Genomic DNA, 25,231 nt, shown 5'->3' on the forward strand with positions numbered 1-25,231 from the left:
TCTTCCCCTCATAGACAAAAAAATTGCATGTGTATGCACACACAGATCAGCCAAAACAAACAGCTTGTAACCCCAATTAGTTGGTTTGTTACGCATGTATTGTTTTAGGCCAATTCTGGTCTTTGAGGCTACCATCCTCTCATCTATGGACAAGTTCTGGGCGGGCTGAAAATGTATCTTGCAGGCCTCAACCAAGCTGGGGTAGAGAGGTTTGACTTTGCACAGCCTGTCAAACCTTGCGGTGCCTCTCCTCGTGTCATTCTCCTCATCAACTTCTGGGTCACTGATGTGAAGCGCCCGTGAAATATTTTAAAATCTTGTAGAGGACATGACAAAGGGGGGGGGAAAGGCAGGTGATAGAGTGGGGATGTTTTCCAGTAATCCTTTAGTGTTTTTAACTTCACCAGCCCCATGTAAATTACCAGTGAAAAGTAGCAGAAAAGGTCTGACATGGAAATGGGCTTCCATGCCTCTTTCTTTCCTGCTTGCTTCCTAGCCCCATACTTGTTAGTATTACACACCGGGGAATCAACAACTGCCGGGGGGGAAAAACAATTGAAAAAGTTGCATGGGGCTGTATTTTGATGTCATGTCAAGCTGAGGTCCTGGTGGCCTTTTTGGTCGGAATTTTGGAGGACGTGGCTCCACATCCTTCTCCAGCAGAGTGCCATTGCCCCTCTACCTCTCTGCCAGCAGGTTCCACACTTCCCTTCCTCCGCTTGTTTGTTTTGTTCGATAATGTCCATAATTTATGTCCAAATAGCTTCTTTTGTCAGGGCGTTTGGTAAACAAATCAGGTCCAGTCAGACGAAAAGTTCAAAAAGTTACATTACAGGTCGAAGAAACTTGTCAAACTAAGTATAGAATCAATCTTTAGGATGATTTTATCATAAATGGTCCAACCAGAGAATTCCATTGTTTGTAGAAAAGCAATGGAACGCAGGTCGCTCTCATGTGAAATGCGCGTGACCAGCGCGTGGCTCTCTGCCAGACCACTGACTCAAAGAGCTCTCATCCGGTCCCACTTCACAGTAGAAGCCTGGAATAACGTTCTAAAGACGGTTGACATCTAGGACTGGGACTGAGGAGGAGGCAGTTTACTCTGGGCACGCTATTCATCCAAAAGTGAAGATGCTGCTCCCTATCACAAAGAAGTTATGGGCTTGTAAAGTAAGCATTTCACTCTAAGGTATTCGGCGCATGTGACAAATACATTTGATTTGATTCACTATTATTCTACAATGCAGAAAATTGTTTTAAAAAAACTTTTGACTGGTACTGTGTGTGTGTGTGTATGTATATATGTGTGTATATATCACACATACAACAGGTCAGCCCACCAGGCGAAGACTCGTTGAGGCCTGGTGACAGAGAGTATACATCACGAGGTGACGCCTCCATCTGCTGGACGTGCCAGGTCTCGACGGGCACTCTGGCCAGGACTAATTGGGGCTGATTGAGAGTTGGTGAGAAATCAAGGGATGATTGCTCACCAGCTGAACGAGTCCCATAAAGCTTCCAGAAGGGCAGCACACAGGGGAGAGAGTGGGGGAAGAAAGGACTCCCGTATAGTTGGGGATGGTTGCAGAGGTAACAGGAGTGAGTTCAGTTTTTGATTCCCACAGGATACAGCAAGACCCGGAGCCAAGAAGACGGTATCCCGTGGGTCTCATGGGGGAGACGTATTCTTTTATTTTTTAACTATTGTTTTAATAAACACCTTTGAAACTAAGCTAAACCTACTCTGTCCGTGTCTGATCTGTGTAAACGTTTTGACCCAACCCCCTGGTCTGCCACTATATCTATACACACACAGTACCAGTCAAAAGTTTGGACATACCTACTCACTTAAGTTTATATAAAAACATGGATGGTCAAATATGCCACAACACAAAACAGTGAGGCATCAGAGACTAGGCTCCATCTCCACCCCTCTTTGCTTGGAGTTCACATAAGTGTGGGGAAGGGGTAGGGACTAGGGGGAAGTGGTAGGGCTAGGAAAAGGTGTGTGATGTGGCGTAACCTTGATGGTCATGATGGCCATGGCTCCTGTCAGGTAGTAGGAGATGAAGTCACACGCCGTGGCTGTCCAGGTGGAACGACCGCCTGCAGGTCTGAGAGGGAGAGAGAAAGAAATGGAGCGAGAGAGGGAGAAATAGTGAGAAATTTGAAATGAGGTCTAAGGAGAATAGCATGCCCCTTGCTCCACTATTAGGATAGGTGTGATAAATAGCTCATGCCCAGAGGAAACCTGTCAGAATCTATTTTTGTGAAAGGCCTACTAATTCAGGACATTTTGCCTGGGATCAGTGTTTGAAGTCAGCCCTTCGTATACCTGAATTTGTGTGTGTGTTTACCTGATTTCGCTGAGCGAACACTCCAGCACCAGACAGCCAACCAGACTGGGCAGCAGTGGTCTCAGGTTGTTCACATGGAGTTTCACCTTGTTGCCAAAATCACAGCGTACTACCTAACACCATGTGGAGAAAAAACACCACACTGCAGTTACAGCTGGATGTACCCATCCATCTGTCACTGATGAAACAGTTATGCCAAATCGGCTACAATCAGCTGCTACAATGTTATTACTTCTAAATCCACTCCTAGTCCACTTCTGTGACTCGTAAAGGATAGATGTGTGTGTGTTCGTGTGTTACCTCGGCAATGAAGCCGAGGGAAACAGGAGAGCAGAGCTGGCCCCTCTCCCAGACCCCGTTATTGTAGGCAGCACAGTACATGTCTGCCTTCCACTCTATCTCCTGGGGCTCTGTAAGGGCATACTCCTGCTTCAACAACTCATACACCCTGAAACAGAGAGGGGGCGAGAGCAAGAGGGAAAGGGAGAGAGCGAGCGATAACTAAATGACACAGACCTCTCATCAGCATCTCATTTCTAAAGTCACACATCCACTCTACAGTTACAAGATTCCTGTGTGAACACAGCCCAAGATTCAGCGAGGCTTCAGTAAGCCATTGTCTGTCCCTCCTTGCCCTCCTCTCCATCACCACTGGCTGACCTCTTGAGCTGGGTGTCCATCTGTAGAAGCTGGACGTAAAAGCTTCCGGGTGAGACCACGTGGGTCAACCTGACCCTCAGGTCTTTCAGGTTGGCCGGCAGCATCAGGTAGGGCTGGATCTCTTGGTCCTGCTCTGGGGTCTCCTGGCCCAGGGAGGTAGGGGCTGGCTCAGACTCACCCAGAAGACCCTCGAGTGGGGGGTCCCACACTGTGGTGTCTACCACCGGGGCCTGGGTGTCCTTAGATTTGATGCTAAGGAAGAGGGAGATGGGGTAAAACAAAACATCTCCTTTTTGGAACCATACCCACATGTGTGTGTGCAGGTATCAAACATTCTAAATAAGGGGGGGCGGAGCTAGCATGTTGGAGTGAACGGCTGTGCGTGAGAGGCTCCTGCAACTTTTTTGCGAAATAATCTAATTTAACCTACTTTATGGCACTTTTTACAACAAACATTTCTTTCTAATACAAGATTGTAACTTTTTATATGAAAATGCCGAGTAATAAGCGACCAAAGGACAATAAATCCACAGCGGAGGCCAACTCCCCACTAAACAACGAGACAGACATGGCGGGAGGCACATGCAACAACGTGACACTTACAGAACTTACCCGTGCTTTGGGGGAGCTACGTGTTGCTATAGCTGAGGATCTTAAGGCCACTATTGCTGAGCTGGACACCAAAATCGAGAGCGTCATTCGAACGGTCGCTTCGCATGGCCAGAGTATTGTGGACCTTGAGAAAGCTTCTGAATTCAACGTTGGTAGGATCGACGAGTTAGAGAAGCGATGTTCGTCCTTGCAGGATACTGTGCAGAGGCTTTCTGTGAAAGTGGTGGACCGATCCAGACGTAATAACCTTCGCGTTGTTGGTCTGGCAGAGGGGATAGAGGCGGGCTCTCGCCCTACTAACTTCTTCGCCAAGCTATTGAAGGATGCAATGGGATCGGATGTTTTGGACTCGGATCCCCAGCTGGACCGCGCACATCGCTCCCTTGTCCCAGTGCCTGGACCGGGCCAACGTCCTCGCCCAGTAATAATCTGTTGTCACAGTTTCAAGACCAAGGATCTTATCCTGCGTGAAGCTCGAATGAGGGGCAACCTGTCACATAAAGGGCATCCATTCCGTGTCTATGATTATGCGCCCGATGTGGCAAAGCATCGCGCCGACTACAGAGATGTCATGACCAAACTCCACAAACTCCATCTTCGCCCAGCCTTACTCTTCCCTGCAAGACTAAGAATTACCCCGCCTTCCGGTGAGAAGATTTGGCTCTCCTCGGTTTTGGACGCAGAGAAGTTTATCCGGGGATATACACCAATCCCCCGTACAGGTTAGAGTGCCTTGTTAGTGCGTGTTAGGGTCTGCTCATGGACTCGAATCCATACTATACCATATTGGGTGAAAACGTATTAAACGGGCTCAACAAGGGCTACAGAGCATGTAAGACGCTGAGCAGACCAATGGATGGCGGTCAGAGCTCTCATTTAACGTTACATTCACTTTCATCCCGGCTGTGCTCAGCGATGCATATTTTTTACTTCCAGGTTTGATCACTGACACCTTCGGACGGATATACTTATATTCCCCCACTTTTGTTTTGTTTCGTTAGTTATTTTACAATCCTTACATCACTCTTACTACCATACCATTTACTTATTGCTTGCAGGGGACTGGGGGTGATGGTTGGGAGGGGGCAGACGCCTGGTTAGCAAGTTGATGTTTTGTGCCGTTCTGCCTTTGTCTGGCCGTGGGCCTCTCTCCCGACTAGAGTCCCACCAGCCCTCTGTAATGCTTATGTATGTGTAGGTGTGCGTAAATATAATTACTATTTGTACTTTATTACTATTTTCTCTTAGCATTTTAGTATTATGTATGTGTATATTTTAAATCAGTGTAGATTGTTATTCTGGGGTATGAATGTTTGTATGTGTGCATATGGATGTATATACATATTCTTTAAATATATATTTTTATATATGATTTTTTTGTGTGGGTATGTATACATACATGTATATGTATGGATGTGTGTGTGTGTGTGTATGTATATATATGTATATATAGGTGTGTGTATGTATATATATGTATATATAGGTATGTGTGTGTGTGTGTGTGTGTGTGTGTATGTATGTATGTATGTATATATATATATATATATAAGGTATATATTTTTACTTATTAAACTTTTTTTTTTTATGGGGGGAACGTTTAATTTAACAAATCCTTGTTCCGATCTCCTGACCCACAGTATGTAAAGGTACGGCTGACTAGGTCGGTTGCGGATGGTTTATTTTTTGACCGGCAGTGCTTAGCAATATTATCTTGAGGCTATGTCTTGCTTATCTCTGGGATTGACCCAGGATGACGCTAAAATGCGCAATATGTTTAAGTTGCAACTTATTCGGTTTAGGTTTATTAGATGCTAACTGAACACTTAACTCGCGGGAGCCTCCTCAGTTCATATGTTAGTAAAAGTTCTAGGATAGTGAGAGGTTTGTTTTACCTCTTGTTCAAGGTCGCGCCGTGCTTTTTTGGCATCGGCCAGACAATGTGTTTATTATTTTTATTTTTCCTTTTTTTTCTCTCCTGTTTGTACATGCCTGTTAAATGTGGGTTGATGGGGGGTGTAAGTGTTGGGGAAATTAGGGGAACAGGGTGGGAAGTAAAGGTGCTTGCAGGGGGAGGGGTGGGTTGGATACTGCTCGGGTGTAGGTGCTACATATGCTGATCGTGATGGTTTGGTGCGCTTTCTTACCTTTTTATCAAGTTACATGGTATGCAGGCCACCATAGGAACTACAAACGAGAGGAGGGCGGGGCTTACATTCACTTCCTGGAATGTCAAGGGTTTAAACGAACCAATTAAGAGGGGCAAGGTCCTAGCCCACTTGAAAGCACTCTCGTCTGATATTATATTTTTGCAAGAAACCCATCTGAAGAATAACTCTCATAGCAGACTTAAGTGTAGGTGGGTGGGGCAAGTGTATCACTCTAACTTCTCTGCCAAAACTAGAGGCACAGCGATTCTGGTACGGAAAGGAATTCCCTTTCTACATAAAACCACTATTGCGGATAAAGAGGGTCGGTATGTGATCGCAATAGGAGAAATCCACTCTACCTCAGTAACTCTACTAAATATCTATGGGCCAAACATTGACAACCCCTCTTTTTCAAAAGAGTCCTTGCCCTGATTCCAGATATCTCCCATACTAACCTGGTCATTGGAGGGGACCTTAACTGTGTGCTAGACCAATATTTGGATAGATCCTCTACCCGGCGAACCCCTACCTCCTATTCAAGCGAATTCTTGAACACCTACATAAAAATTCAAACTTATTTGATATATGGAGGATCGCTAACCCTACGGGTAGGGAATACTCCTTTACTCTCATGTTCACAAGGTTTACACTCGAATTGACTACTTTTTGTTGGATGCTAGACTACTCCCCTATACCTGTAATGTGAGGTATCATGATATTATAATCTCGGACCACAGTCCACTCACCTTCTCCCTGAGATTGGGTGACATTGTACCAAACGAGAGGGTCTGGAGGTTGAATCCTCAGCTCCTCACAGAACCAACATTCTGTGAATATCTTAAAGACCAAATTAAATTTTTCTTTGATACCAACGACAACACAGAGACCTCCCCAGCATTATTGTGGGAAACACTGAAGGCTTATCTGAGAGGCTGTATCATCTCCTTTCAGGCTGCCAGGAGTAGGCAAAACAGAGGAAAACTGGAAGAACTAGAGGGACAAATTCACTTACTGGATAGGGAGAATGCTAGCCACCCATCTATGGAGAAACATAAAAAAATTACCTCTTTAAAATTTGAATATAATCAGATTCTCTCAGCTAAAATTGCTAAATCTTTTCTCTATGCCAAGCAAAAATATTTTGAGTTTGGTGACAAACCACACAAATTACTCGCCAGACAACTTCGAAAAATGTGAGTGACCGAATGATTCACAGGGTTAAATCTGCATCTGGGGAATTACTCTCTTCCCCCAAAGACATCAATGACAGATTCCGGCAGTTTTATGAGACTCTATATACATCTAAAGCGGATCCTAACCCCTTAATTATGCAAACATTTTTGGAGGACTGTAATCTTCCTGCCCTGAACCAGGAAGATTCTAACTTCCTGAATAAGGAAATATCTCTTGATGAAATCCGAGAAACAATTAAATCTCTAAAGAATGGCAAGACCCCGGGCCCAGATGGATACCCTGGTGAATTCTATAAAACATTCAGCAACATGCTCTCCCCTATCTGCACAAAATGTTGATTCAGGCCAATGAGGATGGAGCTCTCCCTTCTACTTTGGACGAAGCGTTCATTACAGTTATACATAAGAAGGGTAAAGATCCAGAAGAGGTAGGGTCATACAGACCAATATCTCTCCTTAATACAGACCAAAAGATTTTAGCAAAAACTCTGGCTAACAGGCTTAGCACTTTAATTGGCAAATTGGTCCATTCGGATCAGACCGGCTTTATCCCTAACAGAAACTCATTCTTCAATCTCAGGCGCCTCTTCAATATTATGTATTCTCAGAGGTTACCCAACGTGGACCTTGCCGTCATATCTCTTGACGCCGAAAAGGCCTTTGACCAAGTTGAGTGGCCCTATCTATTCAAGGTCCTACAGAAATGTAATATTGGAGATAGGTTCATAAATTGGATCCAGCTTTTATATAGGAACCCCTGTGCCAGAATACTCACTAACCAATCATTGTCACCCCGATTTAACCTCAACAGGGGGACAAGGCAGGGTTGTGCGCTGTCGCCTATGCTCTTCGCCCTAATTATTGAACCGCTCGCTCAGACGATTAGATCTCATGCAGCAATACACGGCTATAATACTAAAGATACTCTAAATAAGATCTCCCTATACGCAGATGACATCCTCCTCTATGTAGCAGAACCCCAGGCTAGTATCCCAGCTATTCTTGATGTGATCAATTTGTTTGGTACCTTCTCGGGATACAGAATAAATTGGAACAAGAGTGAATTAATGCCCATACGGTCGCAAAATACCTCCTGGCTAGAACATCTCCCATTTAAGTTATCTTCAGAAAAATGTACCTACCTAGGAATTGTAGTTACCAAACAATACTCCTTACTATTTAAAGAGAATTTCCCCTCTCTGATACAAAAACTCAAAGCAAACATACTATTTTGGAGAACTCTCCCAATTTCTCTGCTCGGAAGAATTAATGCCATTAAAATGGTCTTCCTCCCACAACTGCTCTACCTATATCAGAACATCCCAGTATTCATACCTAAATCCTTTCATAAACAACTGGACTCAATTATCAATCCTTTCATCTGGGATTATAAAACACACAGGATAGGTAAAAACACCTCTGTAAATCCAAGATGGAAGGAGGATTGTCTCTCCCAAATTTTATATTTTATTACTGGGCCGCTAACCTCCGCATTGTTACGTTTCTGTTGGATGACGTACTCCCGGCACCCAGCTGGCTTAGTATGGAGCGTGAGGAGTGTCACCCCTTCTCTATTGGCGCTGTGATTTTGTCGCCTGTCAATCTGGAGATGTCACTTTATTGTAACAATCCTATAATACATAGCACAGTCCGAATCTGGAAGCAAATTAAAGTCCACTTTGAGCTCAGACCAATGTCATTCATGCTCCCTGTCGCCAGGAATCCCTCCTTTGCCCCTTCTAACCTTGATAACACCTTTGAGCGATGGGGAGAGTTGGGGATAAGTACCATAGGGGATTTATACATAGAAGGGACCTTTGCTTCCTTTGAGCTGCTGAGGGAAACTTATAATCTTCCCAGAAGTAATTTTTTCAGATACCTACAAATTAGAGACTACGTTAGAAAACACCTCCCAACATTTGGGGATGCCAAACCTTCCATGTTTGACGGATGCATAAAAATATGCCCCACCTCAGATAAACTGATATCGCGTCTATATGATGCTTTTCAATCTGTTAGCACACCTTCTACTGATGCCATCAAGGCAAAATGGGAGGAAGAACTAGGGACTGACATCTCAGTGGCAGACTGGGAAGAGAGCTTGGAGTATATCCACACATGCTCCATTAATTCCAGACATCGTCTCATACAATTCAAGGTATTACACAGATTACACTATTCCAAAACTAAACTGCATAGGATATTTCCTGACACATCCCCTACATGTGATAAATGTCAGGCTACGCAGGGTACTACTACTCCACTGCTTTGCCCTATGCTCTAGCTTGCATGGTTATTGGTGTGGAATTTTAGGATCCTCTCTGAAGTTTTGGAGACTTCAATAGATCCAGACCCGCTTCTGATAATCCTGGGAGTATCTGAGTCCCTAAACGGATTAACCAACCCCAAAAACAACTAATCTCGTATGGTCTCATCTCGGCAAAAAAACTAATCTTGTTGTTTTGGAAAAGGAGGGAAGCGCCCTCTACCAAATTATGGCTCAGTGAATTGGCAAACACTGTACACTTAGAAAGAATTAGATATATTCTGAACAATAAATTATCAACTTTTGATCAAATCTGGCAGCCTTTCCTCTCCTACTTGGGAGTCGGCGCTGTGAATTTGTACTTATTAACGCACTCTCAATTGTAATATTTTAATCTACCTTTGGGCAGCGTGTGCTGGCCCTACCACCCGAGCAGTTGGGAGGGGGGGGGGGGAATAGGGGATGGGGGGGTAGGGGGACATCTTCCCTCTTTCTTTCTACGTGTCCTTGTTTTGTATGTCGTGTTTTGTATTATTTGTTCTGCACCCAGAACTCTGGGTCTTGTTGTTCCTGTATGCTCTTTTATGTTTAGATAAGAATTGTATACTTCTCATGTATACCTATACACCATTCTTGTGTGTGTTTAATAAAAATATTTGAAACAGAAAAAAAAAATAATAAAAAAAATAAAAGAAAAGAAACATTCTAAATAAGATTAGTTATTGATTTTACCCATGAAGTATCCTGCTGTGAGATGACAGACACACACTCACCCCTTCTTGAAGCAGGCCAGTTGATCTTTGACCAGCAGATCTTCAATGTTTGCTAACGGCTCGCTGGAATCACTGGTCTCAAACAGCCTGACTGGCAGACCCCTGCCCCTTCGACCAGCCTCTGGGGGTTCAGAAGACACACAGAAATCAATCAACTACAGAACAGTCACACGGTTGTCGTAGGATGCCAAGACAGTGCCGTGTGAAAGGAGAACACTCCAGTTCTACCCATCTTACCTGTGGCCACAGCGGTCACAAGTCTCTGGTCAGCAAGACTCTTGAACTTCTCTATACACGCTTTGCTCCACGTCTCACCCTCTTCCAAAGGAATCACATCAGCCAGGTAGCACTGGATGGCCTGGGTGGGGGGGAGAGGTAATTGTCAGAGCCAGTTGAATAATAGGAGTGCCCTGCCCAGTCTACCAACCCTAGCAGTTAATGCTGGGATGGTATATGGATACAGTCAGCCTTATTTATTCTCCATCCAACATACTCTTGTGTAGTGTGACCTCACCATGGCTGGGAGGGCAAAGAACTCATCCTTGATCTTCCTCAGGTCGTTGACTGACAGAATCTTGTTGTTGCCAAAGTCTACAAACTGGACTTCCACCTTCCTGCCCCCGGGAATACCTACACACAATAACATTTTAATCTTTAGGTAGACTCTTTTCCATACATTTTTGGAGTTTGCATATAATTTATTATCTAAGGGAGTGGTTCTCAAACCTCTCCTCGGAATCTCCAGACATTTGACAATTTTGTTGTAACCCTGAACTAGCTCACCAGATTTCACTTAGTTGACTATTTGAAATCAGGATGTGGTAGTTCTGGAATAGATAAAATACATGGAACGGTTGTGGGCCGCCAGGAGAGGTTTGAGAACCACTGATCTAAGGGGACAATACCGTAAAAACACATTGTGACCTCAATGAGCGTACCTAGGGGCTGTGGCGGTCATTACATTTTGTCAGTTGGTAACCGTCATGCTAATGACTGCTAGTCTCACGGTCTCAAAGACCAAAAACAAACAGGTAGGCTGCTCCTTAATAATCTGAATGGAGTTGTTATTTATAACAGTACGCACACACACACTGAAGGAAGAAAAGAAGCGCAGTAACGTTATGTAGACTAGCCTCAATTAACCTACCTAGCTAGCTTCTCTCAGTTTGACGCAGTCAAGACGGGTACTATTTAATCAGATATGATGAGAAATAACAAGCAAGAAGTCTGTTAGCACGAGTTAACATTGCTTGCCGTCGCGCTCTCTTTCTGTGCCTGCTCTTGTGTCACTCACTGCGCACACACACACCGCAGGCCCCTTCTCCCTAGTGCCATGCTCGTTCTGTTGCTCTCCCTCTCCTTTCCTCCACTCCGGTTAATAAACTACCAAAACAAATGGAATTTTCTCATGCAAGGTTGTAAACCTGACCGGGTCTCTATGTTAAAAAGTGTACTGTGCATATTGTGTCCGTCTGGGAAAGCCCCGGGTCCATTTTGGAACGGGACCTCTTAACTCCCATCATCATTTATCCTCATCATTCAGATTAGACTGACAACAGGGCGCTGAGTACCAAGCCATTCATTAGCCAGTTGATTATTCTGCCTTATGCATCAGCGCCATTCATGTAGGCCTACAGAGAGCATTAATGTAGGCCTATGTGACTCATGACTGCCGGTGTGGCGGTAATTTGGTCACCGTAACTGCCCTAAGTGTACCCACGCACAGACAGTGTACTGACCGATGACATGGGCCCTGTACCAGACCTTGTCGTCAAATCGTGCCACACAGGCCTGATCCAGGACAGGACAGTAGACCTCCAAGTCCTGGTCCTCTCCTCTGGTCCCCCTGCTGGGGCAGTCATAGCTGTAACACTCCTGCAGCTTGGCTGTCAGCAGCAGGAACTCCATGTTGTCAACCTGCGTTTAATCAGCGAGGGGGAAGAGTTAGAGAGGGCACTGGAATATCAGCTGATAATGCTTTCGTGTGTGTGTTTGTGTGTGACCTACCAGTTGGATGTAGAAGTGTGAGGGTGTGTCTATGTGGGACACCACAGCGTTGAGCTCTATATTGGTACGAGGGAAGACAGGAAGGTAGAACTGGAGAGGCCTCCTGCCACATGGCACAGTCTTGGCATTCCACGCCACGGGAGAGTAAAACCTACAGCAGCAGAACGGGACAAACATTACTACTGATTATCCATGGCAACAAGGAAGAAACTGATGCAGCCTTCCCGCAAAACTCATAAGGGAAACACTGGATATGTACAGTATGCAGGGTTCATACACATTTTGACAAATGGAATTAAGACTTTTAACCAAATTTCCATGACCAATAATTGGTGCCGTCTGTGTGTACGTATAAAACAGTATGTAATGTGGTATCGACCCTGGGAGGCTGCTCTCTGATCCCATGTACCAACTCCTGTCGTTGTGCAAAGCACTTAACCCCACCACAAAGTAGAATACCTGTTAGGCAACTGTACAAAACAAGAGGTCAGTCTGGAGAGCTACTGGGTGTGCAGGCTTTTGATCAAGCCCAGCTCAAACACAGAGACAGTTTATCAAGGTTCGGTTCAGCAGCTAATTTCTAAAATGTGGTTTGTTTGAGGGGGACTGGAATAAAAGCCTACCCACCCATTAGCTCTCCTGGAGGATGGTTGACCACCCTTGATGCATAATATTGCAACATTACAACCAAATACATTTTATGCCTTTTCAAATAATTTGCTCATTTTATATATCAAAAGATCAAATGGCTTTAACAGGCTACAATTATTTTTATTCAGCTGAAGCAAGCCCACACATTTTCTTCAGGAAATGTACCTTTTCTCATTTATTTTAGTTACCTTCGAAGTGATTACGTTGCAGGCTGACTAGCATCTATTGAGTTGCAATGTCCCATACATTGGATGCCCAAATAAACTATAAGTATCACCAAAACAAGTTGAAGCCACTTAATCCAAAAGAAAGGCTACATCTAATCCTTTTTTCTAAAATTACTGTTCACGATTCACAAATTCTTATTTTGATTCACTGCATTTGAACCAAATCCCAACTAATACAATGGTGAAATGTATTGTTCGTTTCGTAAAAAAGAATAGTTTAAAATGAATAATCTGAGCCGTTCAAAAAAGTAAATCAACTTTGTATGGCCTTATTCGCAAGTGTTTTGGACATGACGAAAACATGAATACAAGCTAACAATAGCTTAACAGTTAACTAAAGGGCACAAGATATGTTTTGAATTGGCTATAAAGTTATTAGTCTGTTCTCTATTTAAGTGATAATGCCCAAGAAGTCGGCACGGGTGTTGTTAACCTTGAGAAAAAGTAAACCGTGCCAATATATCCTCCAAACACCGGCTTCGAGGGCATTATCACTTTTATACAACATGTTACCAACATATTACATTAATCATTGACATATTTCCATTAAAAAAACATTTTATGAATTTATTCATACTATTTCATCCTTCCACAAGATATAGTCCCAACACAAATCTAAGGTTGCTAACCAAGCAGGCTGGTCATTCGTTCGATCGGTTCGGTTGCCAGAGACGCGACCCAGTCATTCAGTCTTTTTGTTCTGCATCTATGGATGAGACCCAATCGTTCAAAACGAACGAACGATTGCAATGTTCTTATCCCTTGCTTGCAAGCTAGCCAACTACAGCTAATTTACAGTCACATAAAAAAGTGCAGCCAGAATAACAGCAAAGTAGTTGCATTTGTTTAAGCTGTTTTCTAGTGACATTTATTTGGATACATCCATAACAATGAGCTAATAAGGCGCGATTTCGGTTGGCATAGAAAATGTGCTCACTCGTCAGAACACTGTTGTTCAGAGGAGCTAGCCAACAACTCAGCTAACACAATCCCTTCAAACTGAAAAGACTACAAACTAGTTGCACTTAGTTTAGTTTGACCTTTTTTCAATTGACATTTCTTTGTATATACCCATAAAAATTATGCCAGCTGATTCATGATTTCGACTGGCTGAGAAACGCTGCCTGCCGGTCTCCTCACGTTCATTACTATGGAACAGCTGGAGATCAAATTTGAATATTGAAACAATGTTGCAGATGTCAGAGAGACAGACAGCAAGGTTGATATAAATCTCTGCTGTTGAAAACTAAATGTTAGTCTAAAAGAAATGTGAGATAATGTCTAGATGCTTTTTACAGTGGAGATCGAGTTGATAAATTGCTTGGCTGGGCTGACGAGACAGCAGGTTGCCCAGTCAGATGGAACAGAGTAAATACGCATTTTAATATGTGGATTTTAATTTGATTGATAAAATATTAAAAAATGGTCTCTAAACAAATGACATTAACAGAAAATTACTTTTTCCACAACTTTTCAGATTTGATCATTTTCCAAAACCTTTCCAGGCCTGGAAAACACCATTCAAAAAATTCCATGTCTTTTCCAGGATTTTCATGACCATACGAACCCTGAGTATGTATGTACCTGGCGAGCTCGAGGAAGACCAGGTACTCTCGGAGGGACATGGGCATGTTGCTGGAACCGCTGTCCATGGGGGCTTTCTTCAGGTCCACCAGCAGAGCACCTCTCTCCTGACCAAACACCTGCATCTCTACTGAGGCTGAGCCCACCACGCGGCGAAACTCATCCTGGGCCTCCGCACTCCAGCCTTTAGTCTGGGAGAGAAGAGAGGAAAAGGAGGGGGATGCAGGTAAAGAAATCAAATCTAAATTCATCTTAGTCACTTCTACAAAAGCCCTTCACTTGAAAAAAAGATAGATGGCGACATACACAAATGTTATGTCAGAATATGGACAATATGCAAATGTATGCCCCTTACAAGGTCTGCAGGCACGATGTCATCGACTTACCAGGTCTGCAGGCACAATGTCCTTGAGGGAACACTTGATAGCCTGAGGGAGCCAGCGGCTCATTTCTGATTGGCCGGCCACGTCCACTCTTCTCAGACGCTCATTCATGTCCCTGATGAACAGGTCTGGACCCACCTCCTCACTGGGAATGGGGAAGTAGAGGTGTAAGAGAAAGACAAACCTGGGTGACTGAAAAAACAAATCAATGTTCTGTCCCTTTTTATGCCTACTAGGTTTTTCACGTGTGTGCGTGTGCATCTGTACCTCTGCAGGGCTATTCCCTTGCAGAAACCATAGTCTTGGAAGTAGACTCTGACACGGTGAAGTTCAGGAACAGGACAGCTGCGGACCGGGTCCAGGTGACCTCTCTGGAACAGTTCTGTCAGGGTGGCCCGACACCACATCCCCTCCTTCCACTTCACAAACACTGTGGAGCCTGATGGAGACACTCACGCGCAATAGTCAGAGTGGCAACATCGCACTGCTTTCATTTCACAAACACCATAAAGCCTAGAGAGAGGGACATACCCACAGTAAGGTATCACACACACACAGTGATCTCACCAGTCTCCAGTATGTCGCTGGCTGTGAACAGTCCTCTCTCTCCAGAGCAGAGGGAGTTGATCTTCTTGGACAGCAGAATACAGGCCCTCTGCTCTGCCACGTGGCGGATGTAGAAGTGGTTAGGGTTCACCACATGGGTCACCATCACCCACTCCTGGAACACTGAACACACTCACAGTTTATAGGTGTCTCTATTCATCAAGTTATAGATTGTGACCATAATGGTTGTGCATGTTATTATGTGAAATGTGTGTCTGTCTCTCTTCTACCTTTCCCCTGACTGACAGGTGAGAGGTCCTCCTGGCTCTTCTTGCTGCTCCTCTGGGCTCTCTGTCTCTCACTGGCCTGCTGCAGCTCAGACAGGTGAGCTGGGACAACTACAAGCAGAAACCAAGAAACACCATTATTATCCTATGGGTAATGGGGATGCGGTTTACCTCAGCAGACATGCACTAACGTGCTCTCTAAATGTTGCTGTGACATTGTCACTAACCTCCAACTGAGAACCCTGCTGCAGTGGTTTTGGATGAGGCTGTGGTGACTTGATGGCAGGATTTCAAACTGACTTCGTCCTTCCCTTCTCCTCCTTGTTCATTCTCCTCTATAATCTCCTCTATGATGACGTTGGGTCCGGAGTCTGAGACAGGGCTGGAGCTGGGTAAGGGCCGAGAGGGGCCCCAGGTATGCCTAGTCATCCTCAGGCTTTCCTGCTCCTGGTGAGGTGGAACATGCTCTCTGGTGCTGGACGGGGGAGGCCTCATCATCGTTTGGCTCACCTGCTGCTGCTGCTGCTGGGGGCGGCTGGGCTCTCTGGTGCTAAGGGAGTGTGGGAGCAGGGGGGCCTTCCTATTGGGCCCAGCCTGCTCCTGGGGCCTCTCTCTGTCTCTGTGGATCAGCTCATCTGTCAGACTGAGGGGGGAGTTCAAAAGTCAGTTAAACCATTTAACAAAGATACATATATTTTTCTATCTGTAGTCAGGGTAGCCTAGTGGTTAGAGCGTTGGACTAGTAACCGGAAGGTTGCAAGTTCAAACCCCCGAGCTGACAAGGTACCAAATCTGTCGTTCTGCCCCTGAACAGGCAGTTAACCCACTGTTCCTAGGCCGTCATTGAAAATAAGAATTTGTTCTTAACTGGTCTTGCCTAGTAAAATAAAGGTAAAATAAAAAAAATAAATAAAATAAAATTACAGTACGTACATCTTGGCATTCCCAATGTTGATCTTCAGACACGCCTTCAGACTCCTGCCCAGCGCATCCTGCTGTGCTATGCAGCTAACACGCACACATACATGCACGCCATGGTTCAGATGTGAGTTCAAACTACAGGGTTTTAAATTGTAATTCAAGTCAACTTTATTGACTCACCTCAGTCCAGAGCCCAGAGACAGACACTTCAGGTCAAACGACTGTACATCCACAGAAGCCTGCAGGGTCTCCAACAACTGTTCAACACACAAACACACCTCGTATTCCTTGAAGTGCCACTCTACAACCAGAAGGTGCAGTTTAGTGTATGTATGTATGTATGTATGTATGTATGTATGTATGTATGTATGTATGTATGTATGTATGTACCTGCTCCAGGTCACAGTAGCTCTCCAGGGAGGGGTGCTGTCCGACCTGCTTGGCCTTCTGCATGGCTGTGTCCAGGGCCCTCATCCTCTCCTCCACCCGGCCCAGTTCCCTCCTGCTGGACGGGAAGTGCTGCTCCATGTTGGTCAGCTCAGCCACCAGTGCCCCCTTCCTGACAATGTAGGAATTACACCTCACCCCATGAAACATAGTGAAAAATAATGGGGTCCATTTGATCAGCCCTGATAAAAAGCATTACAGCCAAGCGCAATACACACAATAAGTAGCAGAAGCTACAAATACATAACACACTTGCCCATTAGTGAGAAGAAGGTATGAGGTGGTTGTAGAGTAGTGTACCTTCTATTGAGGATGGTGAAGGCCCTGTCCATAGCCTCATCTATCTCCATCAGCAGTCTGGCCTTCTCTCTCTTCACCTGCACCATCAAGCCTTTCACCAGAGTCTGCAGAGCCAAGCACACAGCAGGTATGCTACAGGTAACATCTTGCTTTCATACAGGGCTGATTTCCCAGACACAGATTTAGCCTAGTCCTGTACTACAAAGCATACACAATGTATATTCTCCATTTAATGTGCTTTTTTTAGTCCAGGACGAGGCTTAATCTGTCTGGGAAACCAGGCCATAGTATTATTGGATCATGGAAGGACAGGAGATCTAGGACAGTACTTTAGTCGCTCACCTGATGGATGTTGTCCAGATTGGCCATGTTCTCAGAGGCCTGAGACAGAGCCTCTTCTACTGCTTTCAGTGCTTTCTCTACATCTGGACCCTAGAACAGAATACATATATTGCCTAAAATATAGAAACAACAGAAATTCTTCCATTTCTGCAGCATTCTTTAAATAATGCCCTGCATCTCTGTTTGGCTGACTGACTCCAGGAGCTTGGATATTACTGATCAGACAGGCCAAGCACACTTATATTAACGTTAAACCATACCTGTTTTGTGTCCTCCTCGAGAGGTGAAGACGAGGATTTGACTCTGTGATGCCTCGGTCTGTCTCTACCAGAGTTTTAATAAACAAAAATAAAGGTTGTCTACAGAATAAGAACGATTACATAAAGTGCATTTGGAAAGTATTCAGGTCCCTTGACCTTTTCCACATTTTGTTATGTTAGAGCCTTATTCTAAAATGGATTAAATAGTTTTTTCTCTCTCATTAATCTACACATAAAACCTCTTAAGCAAAAACAGGTTTTACAAAATATCTGCTAATTTATTAAAAACAGAAATACCTTATTTATATAAGTATTCAGACCCTTTGCTATGAGACTCGAAATTGAGCTCAGGTGCATCCTGTTTCCATTGATCATCCTTGAGATGTTTCTACAACTTGATTGGAGTACACCTGTGGTAAATTAAAATTCATTGGACAATTTGGAAAGACACACCTGTCTATATAAGGTCCCACAGTTGACAGTGCAAAACCAAGCCAAAGGTACTTCAACAAAGTACTGAGTAAAGGGTCGGAATGAATACTCATGTAAATGTGATAGTTTTTTATTTTGAATTAGCAAAATTGTCAAAAAACTGTTTTTGCTTCATCATTATGGAGTATTGTGTGTAGATTGATGAGGGGGGAAAAAAAACTATTTAATCCATTTTAGAATAAGGCTGTAACGTAATTTTTAGGGGAAAAAGTCAAGGGGTATCAATACTTTACGAAAGCACTATGTAAATAAAGATGTTTATTTGATTTTTTTACATTTTCAAAAATTTAATTGTGGGGTATTGTGCGTAGAAAGATGAGGAAAAAATAAATTCTCAATTTTAGAATAAGTCTAATGTAACAAAATGTGGAAAAAGTGTAGGGGTCTGAATACTTTCCAAATGCATTATATTTCTAGTTTGGAGTGTTTCTTCATCATTGAGATATGAGACAGAATCTCTGTGATTCCCAACTAAAGGACCCATAATGGTCTGAGGAGAATGGTAGTGTTCGCTCAGAGTTAGCTGCTAAATGGACACTGAAAAGAAAAATTAGAATAGGGGGAAATAATATTGAAATGTTTTCTATTTATAATTATGCTCTTAATATGTGTGTAAGGTCAACTGGACAGCAATTCAGTTTCTGCATTGTAAACTGCCTGAGTGAATCATAGTGGCTGGCATGTGTGTATTTATAAGTATGTGAAATAAACTGTTATATACCTTTTCATTTTGTTCATTTTGGCTGTGTAGATGAGGCCAATGATTCTGCTGTCCACCTGCAGTCCCTCCACCCCTCCTTCAGGAAGAGTGGACTCAACCTGCAGGAACACCCACTGCATTTCATACAACTACACTACTTATTCACACTGCAGCCAATTAGCCTGCTGGTAAGTAATATGAACTGGCACAAAAGTATGTGGACACCCCTTCAAATTAGTGGATTCGGCTATATCAGCCACGCCCATTGCTGACAGTAGGGCTGGGCGATATGGCCAAAATCTCATATCCCGATATAGGTAATTTCATATCCCGATTACGATACATATGATATAGCACATTTTCTGTAAATTCAATGAATAACTACTTTATATAAAATGACCATGTAAAAGGCCTATTTCTCTTTCAATTATACTCAAATAAAAAGGTACTTACTCATTTGATTATTTCTCCTTTTATTTAGAACCTTTGTGCAAATTTTCAATTAAGCATGTAACAAAACAAAATATTAATGTATAAAATCTAAAAAAGGTAAATAGAAAACATTTCAACTATAGTTGCAAACAAAATAATATAGGCCTAAAATATATATATTTTGGAAGTCTTGCCTGTTTTGCATGTTATTTTGGCATTAATACGTGTCACATATCAATTTGCATTTGGTACCTTGGGTCGAGAATTAGCACCAACTCACGAAACCCCCGTTTCTCAACCGTGTAAATTGGGGCCATGTCTTTGCAGATGTAAATTGTAACAGCAGCTGTTATCTCCTCCCATCTTCGTGATTCTTTGCCATAAATGGTGTGCCGCGGGCAAAAGCCTCTTGCAACGAGTTTGGGGGGGGGTTTGTTTCGAGCACTCGACTGTACTTTTTTGGGTGTCATCTGTAGACTCTCTCCGTACAGTTTCACATGATTCTTGCGTAGGTGGTAAAAGAGGTTAGTGGTGTTTGATTCTGTTGTCAGGAACGGCCTGCAGCATATTTTGCAGAGGACAGTTTTCTGGTCTGTGCCAGACTTTTCATACCCAAACCATGTCCATGCGAACGAAGTAGCCCCTCTTTTAGGTACGAGCTCTGTGTCTCCATGCTACGTTCACTCTCCTCCATGTTTGTTTGCGTTCACATGTGGAAAGAAATTTGCAACACAAAGCGTCATCCAATTGACGAAAAATATTGCCGTAAAGAGGGATTTGTGACACAACAAAATAAACAATAGAGCATAATATGAAACAATAGACGTTTTTCTATTGTCACACGATATATATATAGTCATATCGCCCAGCCCTAGCTGACAGGTACAGTGGGGCAAAAAAGTATTTAGTAAGCCACCAATTGTGCAAGTTCTCCCACTTAAAAAGATGAGAGGCCTGTCATTTTCATCATAGGTACACTTCAACTATGACAGACAAAATGAGGGGGAAAAAATCCAGAAAAATCACATTGTAGGAATTTTAATTTATTTATTTGCAAATTATGGTGGAAAATAAGTATTTGGTCAATAACAAAAGTTTCTCAATACTTTGTTATATACCCTTTGTTGGCAATGACAGAGGTCAAACGTTTTCTGTAAGTCTTCACAAGGTTTTCACACACTGTTGCTGGTATTTTGGCCCATTCCTCCATGCAGATCTCCTCTAGAGCGGTGATGTTTTGGGGCTGTTGCTGGGCAACACGGACTTTCAACTCACTCCAAAGATTTTCTATGGGGTTGAGATCTGGAGACTGGCTAGGCCACTCCAAGACCTTGAAATGCTTCTTACGAAGCCACTCCTTCGTTGCCCGGGCGGTGTGTTTGGGATCATTGTCATGCTGAAAGACCCAGCCACGTTTCATCTTCAATGCCCTTGCTGATGGAAGGGGGTTTTCACTCAAAATCTCACGATACATGGCCCCATTCATTCTTTCCTTTACACGGATCAGTCGTCCTGGTCCCTTTGCAGAAAAACAGCCCCAAAGCATGATGTTTCCACCCCCATGCTTCACAGCAGGTATGGTGTTCTTTGGATGCAACTCAGCATTCGTTGTCCTCCAAACATGACGAGTTGAGTTTTTACCAAAAAAGTTATATTTTGGTTTCATCTGACCATATGACATTCTCCCAATCTTCTTCTGGGTCATCCAAATGCTCTCTAGCAAACTTCAGACAGGCCTGGACATGTACTGGCTTAAGCAGGGGGACACGCCTGGCACTGCAGGATTTGAGTCCCTGGCGGCGTAGTGTGTTACTGACGGTATGCTTTGTTACTTTGGTCCCAGCAGGTCATTCACTAGGTCCCCCCGTGTGGTTCTTGTGATCATTTTGACCCCACGGGGTGAGATCTTCCGTGGAGCCCCAGATCGAGGGAGTTTATCAGTGGTCTTGTATGTCTTCCATTTCCTAATAATTGCTCCCACAGTTGATTTCTTCAAACCAAGCTGCTTACCTATTGCAGATTCAGTCTTCCCAGCCTGGTGCAGGTCTACAATTTTGTTTCTGGTGTCCTTTGACAGCTCTTTGGTCTTGGCCGTAGTGGAGTTTGGTGTGACTGTTTGAGGTTGTGGACAGGTGTCTTTTATACTGATAACAAGTTCAAACAGGTGCCATTAATACAGGTAACGAGTGGAAGACAGAGGAACCTCTTAAAGAAGAAGTTACAGGTCTGTGAGAGCCAGAAATCTTGCTTGTTTGTAGGTGACCAAATACTTATTTTCCACCATAATTTGTAAATAAATTCATAAAAAATCCTACAATGTGATTTTCTGGATTTTTTCCCTCATTTTGTCTGTCATAGTTGAAGTGTACCTATGATGAAAATTACAGGCCTCATCTTTTTAAGTGGGAGAACTTGCACAATTGGTGGCTGACTAAATACTTTTTTGCCCCACTGTATATAAAAACGAGCACAGCCATGCAATCTCCATAGACAAACATTGGCAGTAGAATGGCCTTACTGAGGAGCTCAGTAACTTTCAACGTGTCACCGTTATAAGATTACACTTCTCCAAAAAGTAAGTTTGTCAAACTTCTGCACTGCTAGAGCTGCCCAGGTCAATTGTAAGTGCTGTTATTGTGAAGTGGAAACGTCTAGGAGCGACAACGGCTCAGCCGTGAAGTGGTAGGCCACACAAGCTTACAGAATGGGACCACCGAGTGCTGAAGCGCGTAAAAATAGTCTATCCTCGGTTGCAACACAATTCCAAACTGCCTTTGGAAGCAACATCAGCACAAGAACTGTTCATCACCAACAAACTAACATGGTCCAAGCACACGAAGACAGTCGTGAAGAGAGTACGACAAAACCTATTCCCCCTCGGGAGACTGAAAAGGTTTGGCATGGGTCCCCTGATCCTCAAAAGGTTTTACAGCTGCACCATCGAGAGCATCCTGACGGGTTGCATCACTGCCTGGTATGGCAACTGCTCTGCATCTGACAGCAAAGCACTACAGAGGGTAGTGCGTATGGCCCAGTACATCACCGGGGCCAAGCTTCTTGCCATCCAGGACCTCTATACCAGGCGGTGTCAGAGGAAGGCCCTATAAATGGTCAAATACTCCAGCCCTAGTCATAGACTGTTCTCTCTGCTACCTCATGGCAAGCGGTACCAGAGCGCAAAGTCTAGGTCCAAGAGGCTTCTAAACAGCTTCTACCCCAAAGCCATAAGACTCCTGAAAGTCTAATCAAATGGCTTCCCAGACTATTTGTCACCCCCCCACTTCTACACTGCTGCTACTCTGTTATCTATGTATAGTCACTTTAATATCTTTACCTACATGTACATATTACCTCAATTACCTCGACACCGGTACCCCCTGTATATAGCCCCGCTGTTGTTATTTTACTGCTGCTCTTTAAATTTGTTATTCTTATCTCTTACTTTTTTTAAAAGGTATTTTCTTAAAACTGCATAGTTGGTTAAGGGCTTGTAAGTAAGCATTTCCCTGTAATGTCTACTACACCTGTTGTGTTCAGCGCATGTGACAAATATAATTGGATTTGATTTATATTACTGTAAATGTGAAAATGTTGAAAATATAGGGACTATACATATACAGGGAAGTGTATACATTCAGCATTGCATTTACAGCCGTACCCCTTCTGAAATATGTATGTGACCATCAGTTTCATGTAGTGTTTGTTGTATAGCTGACATCAGGTGCTAGTACTGTACTGTACCTTGCATTCAGGGCACAGAATGACATTGTTAAACTCCAGCGAGCGCAGACAGGTAGTGCAGAAGATGTGGGAACATAGGAGGACATTGGGAAGGTTGCCAACGATTTCGTCCTCTGAAAAGATTAATGGCATTAAGATGTATTTTACAACGTTTTGTGCATTTTTAGATTGAGGGAAGGAGGTGGCTAAACCTGCAACATTTTATTTTCCTATGCCATAATAGAGTTAACGTTAACGGAAGATACTTCCTCTCTGGCCATAATGGTCCAGTCCAGATGTATTGGCACTGTGGCAGTTTATAGGCAGAATGAGATGATGTGACCGGACCAAACTCTTGATAAGCTTCTTCAAGTCAACAAAGTGTATTATTAACTACGATATAACGTTACTGTATAAACACAGTTCGCCTGTTTACTGAAGAAAATGGACCGTATAAGTTTTGGTAGCCACAACGTGGCCCGAAGCTAGCTAACAGGTGTGCAATTTGACAGGTAACGTTAGCTCGATATAGCTAAAACTTTAAACAACATGAATGACAATATGTGGACTGGCAAATTATAATTATTACAAAGAATTTACCTGGTAAAGTGTAAGCAATACCGCATATGTTACAAACCACAGAGTTCGGGTTGTCGGCTCGAGGCGTTCTGTCCGACATTTTTGAACGGACGACTACGGTTCACATCGATTGAAAGAATGTTCTGTCTGAGTACTCTGCCTCCAATTATGTCACGTGCGCATAAAGGCACGCAAGAGCAGATGGAAAGGCCCAACCGTGCACACGACAGAATGGATGGAAAAGGCTGCGGAGAAAAGGCAACTTCTTTCTCCATAATTCCCACTTGAGGGCGCCATATCATACTTTAGCAATTCCTGGCCTTCCGGAACCGCCTGCACCCGGCAGTGATGTAGTCTGTGAGTATTGTGGTCAAGACAGGTAGGCTAAAGAACACGTTGACCATTGTGCACTCAAGTGCATGATGATAACAATTAATTTTAAACATAATATAATAACATATTTCCACCGTTTTTTCACCTTCTTGCCATTAAATGGGTTTAAGGAGGAAATCGAAACATTTACAGCTGAATGGACAATGTTATATTTACGAACGGGTCCAAGGGGGATATGAGTGTACAGCCGGCTGCATAGATTCACTTTTGATGGTAAGATGAAACTACTTAATACCGGCCTTTCGGGTAGCAATGGTAAACCCTCTATTTAAAATGAGTAATAATATTTAAATTGGTTGTATGAATGTGTTAATTATGTACATGTTATTGCCTACAGGTGAAACAAGTGCTTTGGGGCAGACAGTGAGAAAGAACAGTTTAAAATTAGTTTTACATGTAAGTTGACCTAATTGATTTAATGTCTATATATTTAAATCTCATAATTGTGACCGACTGTTTGATTCCCACAGTATACATTCATTAATGTGCCGCAATGAGGCCGAGGAGACATCACTTCGATCTATATGCAGCTGCAGTATTCCAAACACTGTGCCTAAGGGCAGCGCAAGCTGTGCAATGGAGCTGAATAATGGGAAGTGACAGGTTACCAGGAGCAGAGAGGCCAGACGGCATAGGTAATGTAGTAAACACAGTCAAATACAACAACTTTGCCCTTCAGCCTGCGTCCACCAGTCTGAGGTAAAGGAAACAAGTAGGCCCTACATTCAACCAGGTGAGGCTTGTGAACTGTGTGTGGCTGTCCATGTGGGCGTTTGAGTGAGAAAGACACAGAGGAGAACCAATCAGTAAAAAAGCACAGCAGACTGAAAACGGGACAGCTGAGGTATTCGTGTAGTTGAGTCTGTTTCTGCTGTAACATGGACTCTAGAACCTGATGAAACTTTATTGCAAAAACAAGCAAGGTGTTGTAGCAAACAATACTTTAGTTGCC

General features: G+C 43.5%; 1 protein-coding gene across 2 annotated transcripts in view; it reads right to left on the reverse strand.

The window, feature by feature from the left end:
* The window catches only part of rnf17 (ring finger protein 17), a 35,641-nt gene extending 11,541 nt beyond the window's left edge, over positions 1-24,100 (reverse strand). For both annotated transcript variants that reach the window (XM_029639324.2, XM_065014546.1), the window contains exons 1-24: positions 23,908-24,100; positions 23,329-23,441; positions 19,177-19,274; positions 17,964-18,027; positions 17,704-17,793; positions 17,362-17,465; positions 17,005-17,173; positions 16,795-16,871; positions 16,627-16,701; positions 15,921-16,336; positions 15,697-15,804; positions 15,428-15,589; positions 15,128-15,299; positions 14,864-15,005; positions 14,478-14,668; positions 12,016-12,166; positions 11,748-11,925; positions 10,523-10,638; positions 10,246-10,366; positions 10,009-10,129; positions 3,018-3,269; positions 2,658-2,805; positions 2,358-2,470; positions 2,024-2,114 (exon numbers count right to left, since the gene is read on the reverse strand). In XM_029639324.2, the coding sequence (XP_029495184.1) occupies positions 2,024-2,114; positions 2,358-2,470; positions 2,658-2,805; positions 3,018-3,269; positions 10,009-10,129; positions 10,246-10,366; positions 10,523-10,638; positions 11,748-11,925; positions 12,016-12,166; positions 14,478-14,668; positions 14,864-15,005; positions 15,128-15,299; positions 15,428-15,589; positions 15,697-15,804; positions 15,921-16,336; positions 16,627-16,701; positions 16,795-16,871; positions 17,005-17,173; positions 17,362-17,465; positions 17,704-17,793; positions 17,964-18,027; positions 19,177-19,274; positions 23,329-23,441; positions 23,908-23,986 (3,351 nt within the window). In that variant the 5' untranslated portion in view covers positions 23,987-24,100. The remainder of the gene's footprint in view (positions 1-2,023; positions 2,115-2,357; positions 2,471-2,657; positions 2,806-3,017; positions 3,270-10,008; positions 10,130-10,245; positions 10,367-10,522; positions 10,639-11,747; positions 11,926-12,015; positions 12,167-14,477; positions 14,669-14,863; positions 15,006-15,127; positions 15,300-15,427; positions 15,590-15,696; positions 15,805-15,920; positions 16,337-16,626; positions 16,702-16,794; positions 16,872-17,004; positions 17,174-17,361; positions 17,466-17,703; positions 17,794-17,963; positions 18,028-19,176; positions 19,275-23,328; positions 23,442-23,907) is intronic.
* Positions 24,101-25,231: the final 1,131 nt, after the last annotated feature.

Source organism: Oncorhynchus nerka, linkage group LG3 (genome assembly GCF_034236695.1).
Source record: "Oncorhynchus nerka isolate Pitt River linkage group LG3, Oner_Uvic_2.0, whole genome shotgun sequence".
NCBI classification, from domain to species: Eukaryota; Metazoa; Chordata; class Actinopteri; order Salmoniformes; family Salmonidae; genus Oncorhynchus; species Oncorhynchus nerka.